General features: G+C 28.2%; 2 protein-coding genes across 3 annotated transcripts; both read left to right on the forward strand.

The window, feature by feature from the left end:
- The first annotated feature begins 283 nt into the window (after nt 1-283).
- LOC123290898 (MOB kinase activator-like 3) lies at nt 284-4,679 on the forward strand. Of its 2 annotated transcripts, none has more exons than XM_044871267.1 (5): nt 284-492; nt 575-725; nt 788-914; nt 3,281-3,500; nt 4,458-4,679. In XM_044871267.1, the coding sequence occupies exons 1-5, from the start codon at nt 442-444 to the stop codon at nt 4,629-4,631; spliced, it is 723 nt and encodes a 240-aa protein (XP_044727202.1). In that variant the 5' UTR covers nt 284-441; the 3' UTR covers nt 4,632-4,679. The 2 variants fall into 2 exon arrangements, with proteins under 2 accessions (XP_044727202.1, XP_044727203.1); XM_044871268.1 differs by having other exon boundaries at nt 284-483.
- A 7,652-nt stretch (nt 4,680-12,331) lies between these two features.
- LOC123290891 lies at nt 12,332-19,364 on the forward strand. The gene is made up of 8 exons (XM_044871254.1): nt 12,332-12,794; nt 13,407-14,503; nt 15,295-15,558; nt 16,456-16,703; nt 17,399-17,593; nt 17,682-17,860; nt 17,925-18,099; nt 19,025-19,364. Exons 1-8 carry the CDS (start codon nt 12,371-12,373, stop codon nt 19,347-19,349), a joined length of 2,907 nt encoding a protein of 968 aa, XP_044727189.1. The 5' UTR covers nt 12,332-12,370; the 3' UTR covers nt 19,350-19,364.
- The last annotated feature ends 1,548 nt before the right edge of the window (nt 19,365-20,912 follow it).

Genomic DNA, 20,912 nt, shown 5'->3' on the forward strand with positions numbered 1-20,912 from the left:
ACGTATTATTGAATGTCAGAATGGAAATAATTAAAATATAATTAGCTTAACTTTTTCTGTTCTGTTTCTAATTAATATTACCTATCTTATCAACACCGTTAATATAAAACTGTAACTCTAACGTCAATGTATAAAACGAATATGAAAATCCATCTATCGGTTAAAAAATGTATTAAAGCAGATGTTACCAAAATTGTATTTTTATGCGTATTAAAATTGTGTTATCTCTCTTACTCACTATTGATAACAATGTAATATGCAAAAATGAGAAAGCAATAAAACGATTCAGGAAATAACCATCTTCACAAGAGTGACTTTTGGAGTTTCAATAATAATAAAATAACATAAAGTACAAATTAAATCACAATGAATACTATTATAGTTTAATTAAGAATATAATTCTTATATTTATCATTTATTTTCGCATTTTATTTGCATACGATGGCTTTAAGTGGATTCGTTGAATTTTTCCAAAAAGGGAAGGTGAGTATGGTTGGTATACTAAAAATTTTTTCAAAACATTGTTATTTAAATAATTAAGCAGTAAATAATTTATACATTTTTTTACATTAAGACTTTTCGACCAAAGAAAAAATTCACTCATGGAACGATTAGATATTCGTTACATAAACAAGCACAGGCCAGTCTGAATTCCGGTATTAATTTACGTGCTGCCGTGCAATTACCTGAAGGTGAAGATTTGAATGATTGGATTGCCGTCCATGGTATGTATATTAATTATTTTATTGAATTAATTTCCATACTAATTAGTTTATAATTGTTTTAGTGGTTGATTTTTTCAATCGTATTAATTTAATTTATGGTACTGTCTCTGAATATTGTGATTCGAAATCATGCCCGACAATGTCAGGTGGTCCACGATTTGAATATTTAATGTGGGCTGATGGTGATAGGTAAATATAACAACTGATGATCTTTACTTAATTATTATTTTTAGCTTATAACAGTTGACAATTCCATTCTTAGTGAATGTTTATCCGAGAAAATAAATTTTCTTTTTAATTTTCTAGCCTAGTCCACAAAAAATACACTCTCGAACAGTACATATTAATTTATTTATTATTATTTTCTTTGTTACGTTTTTCTATAATTACAGCTTTTGTTCAAATAAAAAATTATGCTATAATTAAAGTACAGGGATCTTCTTGATATTTTGTATAGAGTCATAATTGTTAATTGCGAGTAACTTTTCTTAGTAATATTTCGCCAACTTATAAAAAAGAAGGGTAGTTTACCAAAAATAAAAATAATGATTCCAAATTTTTGGCTACCCTGTACATTTTTAAGAAGTTTTAAATATTCCTACATACTTTTCAGAATAAACAAAACTTCTTATAAAGAATGACTTTTTTTCTTAAAATGCAGCAAAATTTACAAGTATAGTTAGCTATATCCGGGGACACACTATATATCATAGCTTTGTAGTATTTGAATTGAAATTTAATTTTCGGGGTGGAAAAACACATTTTTTATTATAAAAACAACTGAATATAAATTGTGGTTTTAACGGAAATGACTTGATTTTGATTATTTTAATTAAATATCTCTGTAGTAAATTTAGTAATTCATCACAAGTGATAATTTCTTTCAAAATGTTTTTTTTTTTTTTAGAAACTTTTTTTAATTAAATATTTTTTTAACAATATCGGTTCCTATATCACTTAAAACAATTGCTGAATATTCAATTTTTAAAATACTTAGCAAAATTTATGTCATCGGTTTAACTTATTGGTCAATGATGTCATCAATTTAATTTATCGATTTTCATTGATTATTACATACCTATGCACTTGAAATGTATATATATATCTTTTTTTTTAACTGTAGGAAATAAAGTATTTGACCCAGGAATCGACACCTCGTCATTAGATTTTTATGGGAGCCGGTGGAAAATGTTTGTCTGAGTGTACTAAACAAAGTCATATTTATGTGTACTTGTGCTTTTACGATTTACACTCATACGGTGGGATAGAATTACCTTACTTTCGGACACCACATTCTCTTTATTTAACATTTAAAAAAAAACTATTGTATCTTATATATTGGACAATTCTCAGCGTTTTTTGAGCTCTGACAATTTTTACGTAACCTAACCGTTTTCTCGATATAAGTACAGAAAATGTGGATTTTCGCCAGAGCTCGTTGAGGAAAATAAAGATTATTTTTTGATTCCGATCAAAAATTTTAATGAAAGTCATTAGATATTATACTTTAGAGTTTTGGGCGATTATAAGTATTTCTCGTGACAATTTTCCCCAAACCTAGCCGTTTTCGTAATACAACTTGAAAAAAAAAATAAAGTACGAATTTTGGCTGAAAACTTGTTATTGAAATTTGAATTTTAACTATTGACATTTTTTACTTAGCGTCACGGTTTTTGACATATAAGCGTTTGAAAAAAAAGGTTATTGACGAACGTAAAGATTACTTTGTATATCTAGTCAAAAATTTGATTTCAAAATCCATATGATATTATATTTTGGACCATTCTAAACACTTTTTGATTCCTGATATTTTTTTTACCTTACCCACTATTTTCGTTACATAAGCGTTTGACAAAAAAAACCGTATGGAGAACCACAAAATAATCTTTATTTTCGACAAAACCAGTTTTTTTTTGCTAGATGCTAGATAAAAATAATGTGGTGTTCGAAGGTAAGGCACTTCTTTCCCATCGTATTTACACCGTACGGGCTTTAAAAGTATGTGAAAAGGAACAAGTTCGTATGAATATGAATTTGTTCAGTACACTCAGGCAGACATTTTCCACCGGCACCCATAAAAATCGATTGACGAGGAGTCGATTCCTAGTTTTAGAATAAAGGCATATATACATTTCAAGTGCATAGGTATGTAATAATCAATGATCTGTTTTGTCGGTTTTATTTCCTTGATTATAATGCGAGCTAACAACAAAAGGCCAAGCCGTATTAAGCCATGTGCAGTTTGATGATTTGAATAACTCTTCATAATATTTGAACGTTGATTGACCAACGGCTAGCTCAAGTAATATTTTGTTCGGCAAAATCTCCTCTCCTCCTCCCTTTACACCCATGAAGATACGGAATTAGGATACGGAATTCAAAATGTCCAAACTTGCCAAGATTAATCTAACACCAAATTTATAGTAATACTATAGTGCGAAATACATCGAGGCTACTTTTCTTTTAGCCCTTTCTATTTCAGTGAATAAATAATTTTTCAACGAAATAATTGACAACTTCAAACAATCGGTTATTTGTTCCTTATTTATTTTCAGGTATAAAAAACCAACAGCGTTACCAGCTCCTCAATACATAGCTCTCTTAATGGATTGGGTTGAATCTCAAATAAATAATGAAACATTATTTCCTGTGAGTACGGATGTACCATTTCCTAAGACGTTCAATGCATTATGTCGAAAAATTTTGACTCGATTATTTCGTGTTTTTGTCCATGTATATATTCATCATTTTGACCGGATTGTATCAATTGGAGCTGTAAGTTTTTTTTTTGTTACATATAACATACTGTCTCATAATAGTTATTCGATCTAAAAACTAAAGCTGAAAATCAACTTAATTATTTACTAGACTAAGAAGTCCAAGTGTTTTTCAAATAAACACGTGATATTTTCAATTTACATGCAAACAAGAAACAAACCTATTTCAAAATGAGTATCACAACTATCTTTGATAACAGAAATATATAGTTTTACATATGAAACTAATACAGTCAAACCTGAGTGATTGAGACCTGAATAAGCGAAAAAACTCTAAAAATGAATACCAGGTTTTGTCATTTTAACCTTCTAAAACCTCTATAGGAGAATGTAGTTTTTCCTCTCTTTTTCCTTGTAGACCTCTATATCTAAGACTGTTTCTAGCCTGTACTTCGATAAGCGACCGTCGAGCGTATTTAATATATGCTATTAATGACCCATTCTTCAATTTCGTGGAACTAACAAAAATTGTTTTTGTGTAAAACCTCTATAAGTGAGAAAACCATTCTTGTACATGTATAATCGAGAAACTGGTTTGGTGACAAACCTCCATAAGCGAAAAAAAAGATAGCGATCTCGTGAACTTCGCTTATCCAGGTTCGACTGTAATGACTCCATTTTTCTACTAGAATATTTTACAGGGTTATCCATGTTATTCGACATAAAAAAGTAAGGCTAAACTGCTTAATTTTCAGAAAATTTTGTTTCTGGGATAGATAGAGGCATATTGGCTGTAAATTTTAAAATTATTTTCGTAATGTACAGGATGCCCGGAAAACACGAAACGAAATATTGTTTTTTCTGAAAATTTAGTAGCAATTTTTAACGTATAAATTCTCAAAACTTAACTCCGTTTTTTCAAACCAAATTTTACTTGTAGTTTACTAATAACCTTAAAATGATTGAAAGCCCTTAACGACACTGATAAATTTTATAAATTTTTTTTTAATTGTAGGAAGCTCACGTGAATACTTGTTACAAACATTTTTATTATTTTGTACAAGAATTTAATTTAATAAGTGCCAAGGAATTGGAACCGTTGGCTGAAATGACAAGTCATATATGTAAAGATGTGAGCCCAGTACCGCCAAATTCAAATAACTCATCGGCTTCCCATCATCATAGTTAGAGAAATTTTTTATTCGGCTTGTGATGCATTTATTTATTTCTTTCTTGTTATTAAAAAACAAAATACTCCAAAGAGAATTTTTTTGTTTATTATTTTTTTTGTATAAAATTGTACGTAATTTACAAAAAACTAAAATTTTACACAAACCAAAGAAATGTGGGCATCACATCCAAACAAATGGATTATTTATACATATTTAAAAATAGTAGAGTTAGTTTAGGTTTAAAATTGAAAAAACATGAATATTAAAATTTTGAAGTCTTTAAAACAATGTGAAAATTTTATTTTCTTTTGATTGGCTACATTTTTTTTTTACACGGCGAATTTTTTCGTTTGGGACAATTAATTGATCATCATCGTTGTCAAACATAGTTAATTCCATTTTTGATTTTATGGCTTCGTTGAATGGCAAAGAAAAAAGAAAATCGATTAATTTATTCTTTTAGTTATCAAAAGTGGTGGTTGGACCTTTCTATAGCTTTCTACTTGTAACGACAACTCTTAAGTAGAACCATCCATGAGCATAAATATGCATTTGTTAGTAATCTGGATTCGTACAACTTTTTTTAAGGCCAAATTGACCTCAGATTATTTTTTTAAATGATACCGATGGTTATTTGCCTATCACAGTAAATCCGCAGTACGTTTAAACGACCTTTGAATCCATGGTTAATTTGAAAATTTATGTTAAAATCCGTTCGAAGTTAATGAACCTGGAAGGGCATGACTTATTTTGTAAACTAGTGCTTATTTTTTGTTAAAATATTGTGGAAAAAAGTATATAATTTTGCTTTCAATATGTTTTCAATGCATTAAATGTTTAAATATTATAATTGATAATTTAAAGAATTCGAAAAAATATTTTCCAAAAACAGATATAATAGAAAATTCTTTATTTTTAATGATACAAAGTTACAAAAGTATAAAAATTTAATATTTGTGTTTTCTCAATTTGCTCTTATTTCAACCTAAAATAACTGTACTATGCAGATCGTTATTCAACGACAAAGTTTGTACTCGAATTCATATCCGACCAAGCAATGATATTTCCGTTTAATAAGATAATTATGTTATTTATAATTAAAATTAATTATTTTTAGAATTACTAATTTTGTTGCCAAACTTTGACAAAATTACGTAGAGATAATTTGGTCGGAGATCATAGTATTAATATACAAACTTAACACTTGAAAACGTTCTTTACTTTAGCATAATAACTAGACTGAGGGATGGAATTATTAAAGTGCTATCAGGAATTTATAGAAAAGAGGTTTCACTATAATAATTTTACTATAAATACAATATTTGTAAACATTTTGTACATTTTTTGGAATTATTTATTCAAATTTGAATTATAAAATAAAAAATTTTTTCAAATTTATAAATATAAAAAATAGAGATATTATATATATTTAATTTATAAACAGTGGCCATTACTTTTTCGCCAGTTTATTCTGAAATAGATGTTATGTTGTTATTTAAAAAAGATGGAATTATCGACTGCATAATATGAATGTTTTTTCCTTCCTTTATTATTTATTTTTCATGTTTAAAATGAAAAGCTTACTGCAGTTAATTTAATTATTAAAATTAAAATTTTAATAAAATTAATATGAAAAAAAATTGTGTGTTTTTTTTCTTCACTAAAATTGCATATTTTCAGAAAATTTTATAAAGTATAATTATAGGTTTTAATGGCTTGGGGCGAGAGGGAGTCAGTTACTCTAACCTGCCCTCCGCTTGATTCGCCCATGGTTTGTTCTTTATGTATCGGTATAAGTATAAAAATTTATACATATCAGTCAGTCTCCGCAGCTATGAATTAACTATCAACTGTGATTGTGCATCTAACGAACTGACTTAAAATACGTAATTAGTCTATCACAGCAGTTGATTTTGGTTGTATTATATATATTATTTTATGATCTTACCAAAATATCAACAAGCATAAACATATACTCAATGTCACAAAAAATGCTCGTTTTAAAACATTCTAAGTGTTACTATTATAACATAACATATGATGAGTACGCTTAGAATGTTTTAACTGTGGCACTTTTTTTGACAGTAAGTGTACATAAGTTATGATAAAGACAAAGTGAACTTTGCAGTTATTTTGCATTAAAATCGTTATTTCAAATTTAGTATGAAAGTTACAGCCTTTTTTCCACACGTCTATTTGTATCAAAATTTCCAATAAATATCGTTTATCTCGAAAACCTTAAAAATTAAGGGGGGTCATTTTTTAAAAATAAATAGGCCATTTCATTTGAAATAACGATTTTAGAGTCAACTTTCGGTATAACCGGAAGCGTCATAAACCTGAAATTAGTTTAGGCGGATATATCCTAAGCAGTTATGGTGGAACGGATATATTATCGTAAACTATAAATAAAAGTTCAAGTTAGAATTTTACAAGGATACATTTATAAATAAAAGATATGTGACGCGCGTGCATCAACCACAGTCAGTCGATTTTGTTATGACTAGAAGTAACTTAAGTGAAGTAAGTGATATTTTCCAGTCGTTGCTGTTACTAGAAGTAAGTTTTATATCATACACATCGCAGATAATAGTCTTTACTCCTCTCACTGTTGGCATGTTGAAACATAACGTATATAATAAAATAATTTTCTGCCATTTTTTTGAAGAAAGATATATCTTTCAATATATCTTTATTTCATATAAGTTATGTTTCAACATACTATTTGTGAGAGGAGTAAAAACTATTATCAACGATGTTTATGATATAAAGATATGTAGTTGTTAGTTTATACAAATTTAATTAAAGTAGTTGGATTAATTTGGCAAAATGTTAAGAAATCTTCAAAACTTTTAATCTAAGAAATTAAAAGCTTTAATATACACGCTGTTAAAATTTAGCGCAACTAACATAAGATAATTGCAATTAAAAATTACATTTTTAACACACGTAGCATAAGAGAAGCGTGTGAAAGTGGCAATATTTTTAATTTTTTCCAGTGAGAGAGAGTTACCGTTTTGACAAAAAACTAATATTTGGAAGAATATTATATTTAGAATCATTAAAAACTTAAAATAAAATTATTCACCGTTTAGTTTCCCTAAAATATTATATTAGGTATTACATTTAGAGTATTATTTTTAATGGGGGGGGGAGTGTATGTATATTAATTGTATTATATTTGATTGTAGTGGTGTACACTAAAGTAAGCAGTAAAACAACTTAGTTGTATGAAGTGTAGTTGTATGGCTATGTATATGTATACGTATACAATGGGTAATAAGGCAATAATTAATTAAAACAAGTGAAGATACGAAAAAGTAATCTATTACGTACCGGTGCTTAAATTGTACCCATTGTTTTTCTCATAACTGGTTGTAATTATTTTCTAGAGTAATTTTTATTCATCAGACCTATTTATAGTTCCTTTAGGAACTGATAATAGAATATTAGGATACCAAAAAAAAAAAAAAAAATTTTGACCCAAAAAAAAAATCGGGTCCATTTGACGATGAAAGTGTTGTTTCTGAGTTGTTTCTCAAAATCGTTTACGCAATCTAATATTTTTATATATTTAAATACAATAAATAATTTTTCGATCGGCATGGGCATTTAATTGATTAGATTTGTTCAAATATCCAATTTTTTTTGTTCATGTTTTAAGAGGCTGTTTTATTGTTTCAAATAAAAAATTTATTTATAACAATTTTAACACTATAGTGTTTCTCACTTTTTTTATTAAAAAAACTCCCGCATTTACGGTCTTTTCCGTAATAATGTACTTTTACTTTTTTTAAATGTTATCATTTTCATAAAATTCAAAATATTTATGTTTGAAAATTATCAAACGTTAAAATACCAGGAACGTAATAATTACTTAATGCATAGGTAAGTACACAAGTTTAAAGATCATTAATTAATCAGTTTGTGTTTAAACACATTAAGTATATTTCTTGTTTTACGGGATTGGAAAATTGCCAGCATCTAATTTAGTAATATCATTCAAGTACTGGTTTTTTTCACTTTTAATTTAACTTTCACCTTTAATTACTATAAAAAAAAAGCTTTAGGCAAAAACTTTATTTAGAAAACAAACAAATAACTATTCGGAGCCACGCTAAAAAAAATCATAAGAAAAATTACATCGATCCAAAAAAATTAATCGACTTGTGTATTCATTAATCCATTCGGAAAATTATGTGAAAATTTCGATTTTCAGTAAGTTTATTTTTTTAAGAATATTTTAACGAAATTATTTTGTTTAGTGTAACTAATAAATTTTCAGTAGCTATTCGTAAAAAAAATGTAAATACGGCTCTTGAGTATGTGACAAAAATTTCTAATCATCAAATTATTTTAGAAATGACCTATATATAAAAAAAAATGGAAAAGATAAGAAGAGTTCATGTAAGAAATGGAAAATAAGTATTATGAAAACAAAAATATCATATATCGATTGATTTGTCTAAAATAAGAAAAAAATAAATCAATTTCAGGTGAAAATTCGCACCTTGCACCTGTTCTGTTGAAAAAGAAACAAAAACAACTTTTTGTGTATATGTGTTTAGGTGTATGACGACTAAAACTAGAATTACAATCAGCTGAGCAAAATGTCTGCCTAACTAAGCTGGTTAGTAGCTATGAAACACTTCTTTTTAATAAATCGTTTTTAAAAATAATAATTTAAAAATATATGTGTTCTTGTAATATAATTTAAAATATAAATTTTCATCCTAATACGAGGTTCTATATCGTATTCATCGGTTTTAAGTGTAACATAACATTATATAAAGGTAAAATGTCAAACTTATTTTTTTTTTACTTCTTGAACATACAGTACATTTTTTTAATCAAGTACGACATAAATATTTTAGAACAAATATTCAATAAATTGCATGTCTATAAAATGGTATTCTAATTTAAGAGTTTCCATACTTGTTTTTCATATAACAAAAAAAACAAAAAGTTTTTCTTCAAGTATTTTCCATTGGAATTTATGTGTTAGCCACATGTTCTAATTTGCATATTTTTAATTTGTTTTAAATTAAAATTTTTTTTAAATATTCAAATTGAAAATCTACTATAAGTATTTGTAATAATGTTAGGAAAATTTGAAGGTGAATTTTTTAAACACGAAAGATATTTGTTTTTCCTTTTTTTTAGATAATACATATTAGAAAATTTAATACGAAAATTCTTCGTTTATGTTTTCTATTGTAAAATTAATAGATATCAAAAATTAATCAATGCTGATTGATTTGTAAGAAACTATAATGACAAAAATTTTTTGTTAATTAGGCAAAATGTCAAGAAATATTAATTAAACATTAATAATATGCATATTTTATACTCACATGCCTTCAAAAATCATCCAAACCGTAACTAAAGTTACAATTTTTAACTTATATTTGAATTTATTTTTAATAATTTAAAAATTATTAATAATTTTAGTAGAATTTTAAGTAGTATTTTAAAATGACCCTTAAAATTTGATTTTACTTATTCATTAATATAATAGTAACGAAAATTTAAAAATGAATATCGAGCTATAATTTTAATATCGTGCTATATGGATAAAAGATTACTTTGATTTCGTAAACAAACGAAAAATCGGTACATAAAATCAGTTTAGGCATAAAATTTATTTGTAATAAATGTTAAAAATTTTTTGATAGATGTTGAATTTTTTTTCTTTTAAAATTCTTATTGGAAACTGTTGCCCACGCATTCATTGTTATTAGTTAAATTTCTTATAAAGTTTTATTATTGTGGCTCAGTTGATGATTATTGAACCGGAATGCAATAAACCATGACTTCGATCCTCATCAGGATGTTTAAATTTTTTTAATTTAAGTACTGGTGTCAAAAATATTAGAATTGTTTAGACAAAGTTTGTAAATGCTAGTCATCTCGGTCAGTAAAATGCAACCTTGTCGAAAATCTTACTATCAATAGAAGAGTGAATATTAGTTTGCAAAATAGCTCGAGGTTTCGTGAGAAATTTCTCTAAAGCTTAAAAAAGGGATGGTGATAAACCCAATGAACCTGAAAGGGATCTGATCTACAAATCCACGACAGTAATTACGTTAAATTAGTTCTGACCGTACAATATTTTTATAACTTGGCCCCTTAAATAGATTATGATGTTTCTTTAACACAATACGTCGCTATACTCGGATACTTTTTCAGGCAAGAAAGAATATGGAAGGCCAAGCCTAAACGAACAATTGTAAATATAATAGTTTCAATACACACCACGCTTTGATACAGGGAACAATGTAGAGCGCAATTCTGCAGAAAAGTGTGCTTAATTTCCCCCGTTTATTCCTGCAGGGAAGAATTAATGTTTATCACCACTGTTCTAGTATCATAAAAATGGTGCTATTGATAACAATCGCATTCGAAAAGCACAATGACAAAAAGAGAATACATTGCAGTTTTTGAATCTGTATATCATTAATTGAAATTTTTATAATACGCAAAGTTGTAAAAAATAAAATTTATTATAATTTATCTTCTTAGCTTATTTTCTCGTTTAGTTTAATATTTACAAAGAATATTTACATTGACTGTTCTAAAATACAAAATTTGATCTTTGTTGAAAAATTTCAAATGTTGTATTTTATAGCATTACATAAATATTCTCTATAAATATTAAACCTAGAGAAAACAAGTGAAAACAAACAATTGACCAATTGACTGAGTTAATTGTTGAAATACCATGTACAGACAGAGTTGATTATGGAATCGTTGGTTTTTTACGTCATGTAAGTAAAGACAGAGAGGCACTCTTACACACAAAGTAATAATAGTGTCTTTCCTCTCAATTCCTCTGTGGATATAGTAACAAACATACAAGCACATGCATACATAATATATGTAACATATAAAAGTTTTAATTTTTTTTATAAGGATCAGTTTTATATTTTAACTTTTGTTCGATCTCTAACGGTTTACAAGTTGAGTCCTGCGTTCCCAAGACTCAATTGACCTATGTTGCTCATTTACAAACTCAATCTCACTTTTTACGTCCTGAACACGCTATAAAAATTTCAGCTTGATATTTCTTTTCGTTTTTGAGTTATCATGTTCACAGACAGCCGGACAACCGAAAATTGACTAATTAAGTGATTTTATGAACACCTTTACCAAAATTTTGTTCGTAGCATCAATTTTTTCACGCGTTACAAACTTGGGACTAAACTTAGTATACCTTGATATATTTCACATATATACATGGTATAAAAACGATCATTAACAAAGCCCTATCTCGTTAATATAGTATTCCGGATCCAAAAACTGCGAAGGAATTTTATTCTCTACATCACTGTGCTCTCCTAAAACGATAATTATAGGATACCCCATATAGGGTGATAATAAATAATACAAATAATGTAGTACAGCTTTTTCCGCCCTTAGACATCTCAAATTTGAGATGTCTATGAATGATTTTGAATTCCTTACCCACTCACCGCCGCTGATCGTTCTAAATGAATAAAAATCATCACCCACTAACTCTTGCAACAATCATTATAAAATTAATTAAATCTTTTAATCGATCCGTAAATTATAGATTTACACCTGTAATAAATACCTTTGACTAATCTAGAATCTTTTTATTTTCAGACATATATTTTTAAATTGTAAAAAATATTGTAAATACATAAAAAAAAATTGTAAATATTTATAAAAAAAAATTGTAAAAATTCTTAAAAACTAACGTACAAACAAAAAAAGACAAAACTCAAAAGGAAATATGGATGGTATGGAATATGAATTAGCTCGTAATATGACTTTATTATTTTTCTTGGAACGTTTATTGGATCGTGGTGGTGCACGAAGTCTTCATGATTTATCATGCCAATTTGGTGCAAAAGGATTTACCAAAGAGATGCGGCAAATTGCTGGTGGCTCACAAAGTGGTCTGAAAAAATTCCTTTCACAATATCCATCTTTGTTTATGATCGATGGTGATTACGTCGATGTAAATTCGTTTACAACAAAGGATAAAGATGATTCAATACCAGGATCTAAAGTATCTGGTAAACGAGATTATGCAGCTGAAGCAGTTGATTATTTTTCAAAAAAATTGATTCAATATGGTCCAAATACAGAGGTACCAATTAAAAGTCTTTTGGGACATAGGAGTCAAGCTAGCCCTGAAGTTAGACATATATCAGGTATGTGAAAAATTTAATGCGTAAAATATTGTTCGAAACTACATTTTTAATTACAATAATTTTTCAAATTTATGCATTTACTTGAAAGATTTATCAATGTACAGACTGGACTATTTTAATTAAAACGAAAATATACCACTGTGTGGTTTAATAAATTTATTTGCTATCTTCCACGATTTATTTTAAGGTTTTTTATTTTAAAAATAATAAATTTTTTGGAGCATAATCGTAAAAAACCCAAAACATAACAATCTAGTTCATTTAACGACCAGATGAGACAAAATATACGCCTTCGTAAAGAATTTCGATACATTCTCGAAAAATTGTCAAACAAACCAGATTTTTTTACTTTATTGTGAATTCCGAAAAAATAAGTTGTAGGTGATTTTTCAAAGGGGTTTCCTTTGAGAAAATTTTTGTTACCAATTTTGATAAAACTCATAATTCATAGCGTAATTTTGACCCAAAAAATGGGAAAATCCAGTTATTTGATAATCAGATACGTAGTCTCTGACTTGTCGAACGAAATAAGAAGGGTAATTTCTTAGAAAATATTTGTCTGATTGTATATTCAACTATTTTTTCTAACATTGAATTATTGAATTTTTTTAGGTCAACATATCAAAGAATTTCGTGATTTCTTATTAAAATTTCCCGAAACATTTGATGTGGTTGATGAAAATGTAATTTTAAGAAATTTCGATGAAAACCAATATCAAGAATTCCGTAACACATTACCATCGGTTACAATTGATCCATTTGTTACACAAAAATTATTGGATTTTTTTGCTCAATGTATAGAAATCAAAGGTCCAATATTAGTGGATCAATTGTTTCATTTGGTAACATCAAAATTTCCACAAGATCAATGGTCACATATGTTCAAAACATCACAAGACTTGACAACATTTTTGAAAATGTTCTCTGATGCTTTTCATGTTCAATCAAATTTAATCACATTAATACAACGACCGAAACTTGATTTACGATTATTTGCTGAACAAAAGAATAATAACTTAGGAGTAGTAAAACCCGTACAACCAACGTATGAACGCACCCAATCACCACGAAATCACGATTCGTCACCTCCGATAAGTCATATACAAGAAACTGCAGAACCTTCAATTCCACCACAACCGCAACAGACAATTCAACAACCACAGCAACCGAAATCAAGTATCAGTTTTCGATTAGGTCGTTATCAAAATCAAAATAGGAATACCAGTCCAAATTCTATGGATGAATATTGTAGTTTTACGAATAATAATAATTCTACCTCAAACAGTCCAGACAATAACAGTTTAACTGATACAGAAAAAAATCTCAGCAGAAATAGTACTACGAATTCAACATTTGTAAATGATCGTAATCGATTGAATATGCAAAGTAATTCACCAGGTAGCGGTGGTGGAGGGAATACAATAACTCCAAATAGTGCCAATTCATCAACACAAAATTCTCCTAGTCATTCGATACAAAATCAAACGTTAAAACAACGTATTAATAGTTTAGTGATGAAAACATTAGCGGAAAATAATTGTAGAGATCGTACATTGAATAGTAACGTTGCCAATTGTGGACCGGGTGTATTAAGTGGTTTTAATGGAGATACATGGAAAATACGTATATTCCAGAATACACGTGTTATTGCGAATACGAAAGAATGCTCACAAATTATTGAAGATTTATTCCAGCAAGCTAAAAATTCTGTAAGTATCAATGAAGTATACACTGCTACAAGAGAACAGTGGCATGCTTAATAATAAACAGAAGGGCATGTAGAGTTTAGACCTGTACCTTCCTTGAAAAATGATTTTTAATGCTGATTTTTTGTTAAGATTTATATTTTACTTGAGTAAAAGCAGATCCAGGTGGGAGCAATTGCCACTTGCAAAAAGTAAAATAGCGAACTATTTTAATTAGTTAACAAATAATTAGCATGCGTTACCCACTTAAAACAATTGAATAGTTATTAGCCTAAACAGAATGATGAGTAATCAACTAATCAAAAGAATTAAGGTCAGTAGGTTAAAAGAATGAAGGTCAAGCCCTTTTTTGAAAATTTCTGTACTTATTTTCACACTTAGAGTATTTACGTTGAGCAGTCCCAATAAAAATTGAAAACCAGTTCCGAAAAGTGAGAATTGTAATATACGCTTGACTGATGGCGGTTAATGGTCCTGGTCAACTCATAACTTAGTCCTCCAAAACAGGGGAGGGGCGAATTTAACAGGATTGTAAATTGAGATATTAGTTCTTTCCTCAGTAATTTTATTGCATTTAAAAACAATAGAGCGAATATAATAAACCAATAGGCTGGAAGAACAATACCGGGCACTGTTTTTAATGACCAGAAATAAATTAGGAGTAGAAATAATTTTATTAGGAAACGAATAAAATGGAATTTTTTTAAAGAGCATCCCTTTTTTGTAGAGCAGTGTATGATAATTTAGTTTAAAATAGATAGTAAAAGAAATGCTTATATATATTTTTTTTGCAGAGAAATGAGAAATTTGTAGTTGGTTTTGATTGTGAAGGTATTAATTTAGGTATAAATGGACAATTAACATTATTCCAAATTGCAACAATGCAAGGTTTTGCATATATTTTTGATTTGATGACATGTCCAAGTATGATTGATTATGGATTACGAAAATTATTAGAATCTGATGCAATCACAAAAGTGATACACGATTGTAGAAATGATTCTGTCAATTTATACAATCAATTTGGTATTACATTGCAAAATGTATTTGATACTCAGGTAAATATAAAATACTAGTTTACATATACAGGGTGGATCATTTTAAACTATTATTATGGCTAATAGATCGTTTTGTAGTTATAAGCAATCAAAAGTCATTTAAACAAAAGTTACAGAGCTTAATATAGGGGAGGGGGTCATGTTCTGACATCAGATTGGACTTAATTCTCTCGGAGTTACTTTAATAGTCAATTTAGATCCTAAAAGGTAAGAGATGGAATAACACTTTAAATTAAAGCTTTTGGAGGAATTGTGGCTTAAAAATATGTCATTATTGCATTTAATCGAAAGAAAACACGCTAGCTACAGAAAAATGCTTTAGCCAAAAGCTGCCAATAGCAATAAAGGACATTCACATGTGTCCATAACTAAAAATCTGAAATTCTAGTTTCAAAGTCATTTGACCTTCATCTCCAAATGAACTTGAAAATTTATCTGGGATTTAAAGTTATTAACAGAGGTGAATGACCTTTGTCTTAATAACTTTTTCCTAAAACATTATCCTAAAGCTAGTACAGTTTCTTTCGATTAAATGTTATAATGACATATTTATAAGTCGCATTTCCTCCGAAAGATAGCGATTTTCGAAAAATATCTTGAATAAAAAATGTTAGCTTTTGTATGAGGATCAACTTACTAAATTTAAAGTGGTATTCAATCTCTTACTGTTTAGGATCTGACTATTAAAGCAACCCGGAAGACTAGATTCAATCTGATATCAGAACATAATGTCTCCCATCAAACTCAACATACTTTGTTTAAACTACTTTTTTAATGGTTAAATACAAAACGAACTATTAGCCATAATAGATTAAAATGATCCACCCTGTATGCAATCATGGGCAATTAAAGAATTAATTAGGAGCTGATTTCGAATAATTTTTTTAAATATTTTAGAGTGCTCATGCTGTATTACAATTCCAAGAAACGTCAAAACCTGTGTATAAAGTTAAAAATGTATCATTGAATGCATTGTGTGAAATATATAATGCACCAGTCAATCCAATGAAAGAACAATTGAAAAATATTTATAGACGTGATCAACGATATTGGTCTCGACGTCCATTAAGCAGAGATATGATTTTATATGCTGGTGCAGATGTTTTATGTCTTGTTAGTGATCAATTGTATTCTCCCATGATGAGGTACGTGTGATTATTATGCTCTTTTTCATTCGCTTGACTCGTTAAAGATACTTTAGATTCCGTTCACGAGATAGCAAGGTGTAGTTGGATGATACCGGTGTATTTGGGCAAAAATATATTTGTAATATATTGCAAGCTACATTTTGTATATCTAATACTTGGACAAAAAATGTCGATTATAACCCATAAGTTGTGTCTAGATTTTGATTGCAGAGCTTTGTAATTCAATTTGATCAAAATTGATCGAGTCTCGAAAAAAAAAAGATCGAAAATTGACCAAAATTGATCGAATTATATAACTGTGCGTGCAAAATATTTCAATTTGGTCAATTAATCAAGAGGTGAACTTTTTGCTGTGATCTGCTTTTGGGTTGAGTTTCAGCTGATCTTACTGGCATTCAAAGTTCAATAGTCTTTATAAGCGATTTTCATGATTGTTTCCAATTTTATTGAGACACCTTTACAAAATATTAGATGACAGTGAATTAAAGATAAAAAATGGATCCATTAAAATCTTACAAACCATCTCTCGGTTGATCTTGATACTATTTTAAATTTTCAAAACAAAAACAAAATCTTAGTCAGTTTTTACCGAAATAAAGCTCACAAAATTTCTTGCGACACATTTTTTTGTTTTTCTATTATGCAGAATGCAGCAAGTATATTTTTTAATTACTGTTCTTGTTTTGTTTTAGATCAATTAAACCCGAAAATGTGCAATTATTTAATGAATTATGTGAGGAACAAATTTTTATGAATATTCGACCAAATGATGTGAAACAAAGAAAACGGCAACGTAAAGTTGAAAATGAAGTATCTGATTTAAAACAAAAATTAGCACAAACAAATAAGAATATTGTGCTATCCAATAGAGAGATAAGACTTTTAAGGTAAGTAACGCCACTTAAAATACGATCCAAAGATTTGAAATAACTTATAAGGAAGACAGATTAAACTGAAAATTTATTTTTAATATAGATATTTAGATTTAACCGAAGAAGAAAAAGAAAAGTTAAAAGGATCTTATAAAGTAGCCAGAAAATTAGAGAAATTAGAAAATTTAGGACAGGATCGGGATAATTCTGATTCCGATGATGAAGAAATGAATGAAGAGTATCCAAGTTTGGACAGCTATCCTTCAGATAATTCTCTAACAGGTAAAGAACATTGCCATACATTACTTTTTACGTTTATATTATATTTTTTTTTTAAATTTCTAAGGTGTAGTATCTCCACGAAGCTCAGAACCAGCTAGTTTAACGGAATCCATGCAACTGATGGATGAAATATTATCAGATGGTAAAATGGATCGTTTTGAAAAAATAGAAAAATTAGAAGCAATATTGAGTGCAGCCACATTGTTGCCATCAGATGATCTCTCACCAGAATCTATAATGTCAGTAAATTTTGAATTTCATTTATTCTTTGTAAATCTAGTGGCTCAGTTGTTTAAAAGCATAACCAATTCCATACGCGGTAGTACTAGGGTAGCGAATTTGATTTCCGCGTCACAACATAAAACCAGTTTAATTAATAGTTCTAATAGGATGGAGTAGTGCCTGGTGTATGCATGGTATCACAATTCACAATGGATCTGAGTGTGCTCCTCGTGCGCAACCAGATCCTAACTTAGCCTATGCTTTGAAAAACAAATCCATGGCATAGTAGTCATATTAAACCAGTTACCATTACTAGAGAGTGTTCTATACAGATCAGTTGATTTTCGACAATATTATCTCTAAAACGTATGCATTTTGTAATTCGAACTCCTTTGTACAATGATAAAATTCTGTATATTTTGCCTCAAAAATACAAAAATTAGGTTCGATTGAAGATTGGTGATGATATCACAGAAACTACGAGTCTAATCATCAAATGAACTCGATTTCTATAAATATTGTATAGAATTTTACCGAAACTGGAGATTGAAAATTTATCTCAAATTTTTGCAATTTTTTAAGGAGGCTTCCCCCCTAGGAAGAATCGACAAAATTACGAATAACTTTTTTATTCGGAAGGAATGATTTCTCGGATTGATTTCAGGGGATTTCTAAGAAAATATTTGTCTACCAGTCAAATAAACTGAATTTTTGCAATTTGTTTTTCGATTAAATCATAAAAAACTGAAAGCAGTTAAAATCACAAACATTTTTTTTTTCGATTTTAAGAAATATCAATTTTAAGCATGACTAAATTCCAAAAATTACTCAATTATTTATGGTGATAAAGAACTACACATTTTTAATGTCCCTTAAACGTCGCTGCATTTAAGTAAATTTATTTATTATATTTAATTCAAAAAATCAATTCTTTATTTTCAGATCATCGTACGCAGCCCAAACAACAAAATCAAACAATTGTACATGCAATTGTCATGCAAATAGCGCTGGTAGTCCCAAACATATAATATCATCACCAACAAAATCACATAATAATGATGTTAAAATGGCAGTGAACGATGATAGTATTGATATATCAAATACAGCAACAAATATACAAATGGATGTACAAAGTGGTACAAAAATTGTATCGGAGGCTGCATGTCAAACATTATCCACTGGTGATATTGTTATCACAAAAATATTCTTCCGTGAAGAAGAAAAAGAATTTGAGAAAACACTTGTAGCTAGTCCTAAAAAAATTTAATTCTAATTTTATAAATCGAATTCAATTATTATTGAGCAGTTGTGGTGCTATAACAAAATAATTTTTTTTTCATTGAAAGTATATAGTTTTGATTATTTTCTAAAACATTTTACGAACAACAGTAATCAAATATTTTAGTGAGTTAGACAGTAGAGTTACAATTCAAAATTTTAATAATAATATTCAATGTTTAGGCATCAAATATAAAAAAAAAAACATAAAAGCTCGCTTTATTAAAACACTTTTTGGCGCTTTGCATTTCTTTTAAGGCGGTATTCTCACTTTTTTATATTTGTTTTCACGTTTGTGCAAGTATGTAACTCAGGTTTTTTTGCTACATAATATTTATTATATATTCAAGTACAAAAGAATGTCTTCAGAGTTTGTTATGTAAGCTAGAACGCAAGTGATCAAACCAACGCTATTCTGTGTAACCTATACACGTTCGTAAAAATTACGAATCAAATTTTCAAAATGTTCTGAGTGTTTTACAAAAAATGGTCGATACTGTATGGTACAGGAAATTTGGGCTTAGAAACGCACTCTTTTCCTAGGAGCCCGAGGCGTTAAGTCTATTCACATTGTGACATTGTTATGGGTTTGTGCGAACCCGTTGAATTTTCGTTAAAATATTTCGGACAAAAGATAGTTTATTGCCTGTAAAGCAAATTTTACTCTATCTTTTGAAAAAAAACGCGACTAAAGATTTGTTTAAGTACGTACGAGCAATAAGGTCGATGTCTATATTAACCAGTAGCTCAATAAAATGGATTTTGATATAAATTCTACGCATGAGAATACCGGCTTAAATCTTGGTCGCATAATATGTTGTATTTCAAACTTAACGCACTAAAAAAATGAAATTCACCGACAAACTACTTTAATTAAAAACAAGTATTCTTGTGACCTCGATGTTAAAAAGCGATTTAAAATAAATAAATAATCAATCAATTAAATATGCTTGTAAATATAAACTAAGCAAAAAAATTTTACTGAAAAACTATTGTAGCCAATGCAATAAAACGGATAAAATGCTAAGTATTTAGATACAAGTATGTCAAATGACATATTGAAAGGAAATATTCTTTGGCACACTCGTTACGATCATTTGTCGTATATAGAATTAGTTCAAATCTTTAAATCTAAAATGAAAATTAGATACCTCAATTAAATTTAAGGTATTTTTAAATAATATAAAACGATGCGCTGTTTATAATGTATTTAGTAAAGAAACAAATCTAAATATTTTCAATGCTATGAAAGTTAATAACTCTGATACTTAAATATTTTTTATTAACATAAAACTATTTTTTATTTAAAAAAAGACTCTTCATATGCTAAAATTATTTTTAAAAAAATATTTCTATTAAAAAAAAACAAAAGTTGTAAAAGTTAGAAAAAAAAATTTTATATAATTGTTGATAATATTAAGAATTAGAGTAAAAAAAACAAAAGTAGGGAAAAATTTATTTAAAAAACAATTTAATTATGGCTTTTTTATAGAACATTTGATAATTTATAAATATTTAGCAAAAACTTTTTAATCTCAAAAAGCAAGTGTAC

This window comes from Chrysoperla carnea, chromosome 1 (assembly GCF_905475395.1).
Source record: "Chrysoperla carnea chromosome 1, inChrCarn1.1, whole genome shotgun sequence".
NCBI lineage: Eukaryota > Metazoa > Arthropoda > Insecta > Neuroptera > Chrysopidae > Chrysoperla > Chrysoperla carnea.

Excerpts from the sequence above, each read along its gene's own strand:
- LOC123290898 (XM_044871267.1), top strand. The coding sequence starts at position 442 with ATGGCTTTAAGTGGATTCGTTGAATTTTTCCAAAAAGGGAAGGTGAGT. Across the intron at positions 915-3,280 it reads ATGTGGGCTGATGGTGATAG|GTATAAAAAACCAACAGCGT; the intron begins GTAAATATAACA and ends ATTTATTTTCAG. Across the intron at positions 3,501-4,457 it reads GGATTGTATCAATTGGAGCT|GAAGCTCACGTGAATACTTG; the intron begins GTAAGTTTTTTT and ends TTTTAATTGTAG.
- LOC123290891 (XM_044871254.1), top strand. The coding sequence starts at position 12,371 with ATGGATGGTATGGAATATGAATTAGCTCGTAATATGACTTTATTATTT. Across the intron at positions 14,504-15,294 it reads TCCAGCAAGCTAAAAATTCT|AGAAATGAGAAATTTGTAGT; the intron begins GTAAGTATCAAT and ends TTTTTTTTGCAG. Across the intron at positions 17,861-17,924 it reads TTCAGATAATTCTCTAACAG|GTGTAGTATCTCCACGAAGC; the intron begins GTAAAGAACATT and ends TAAATTTCTAAG.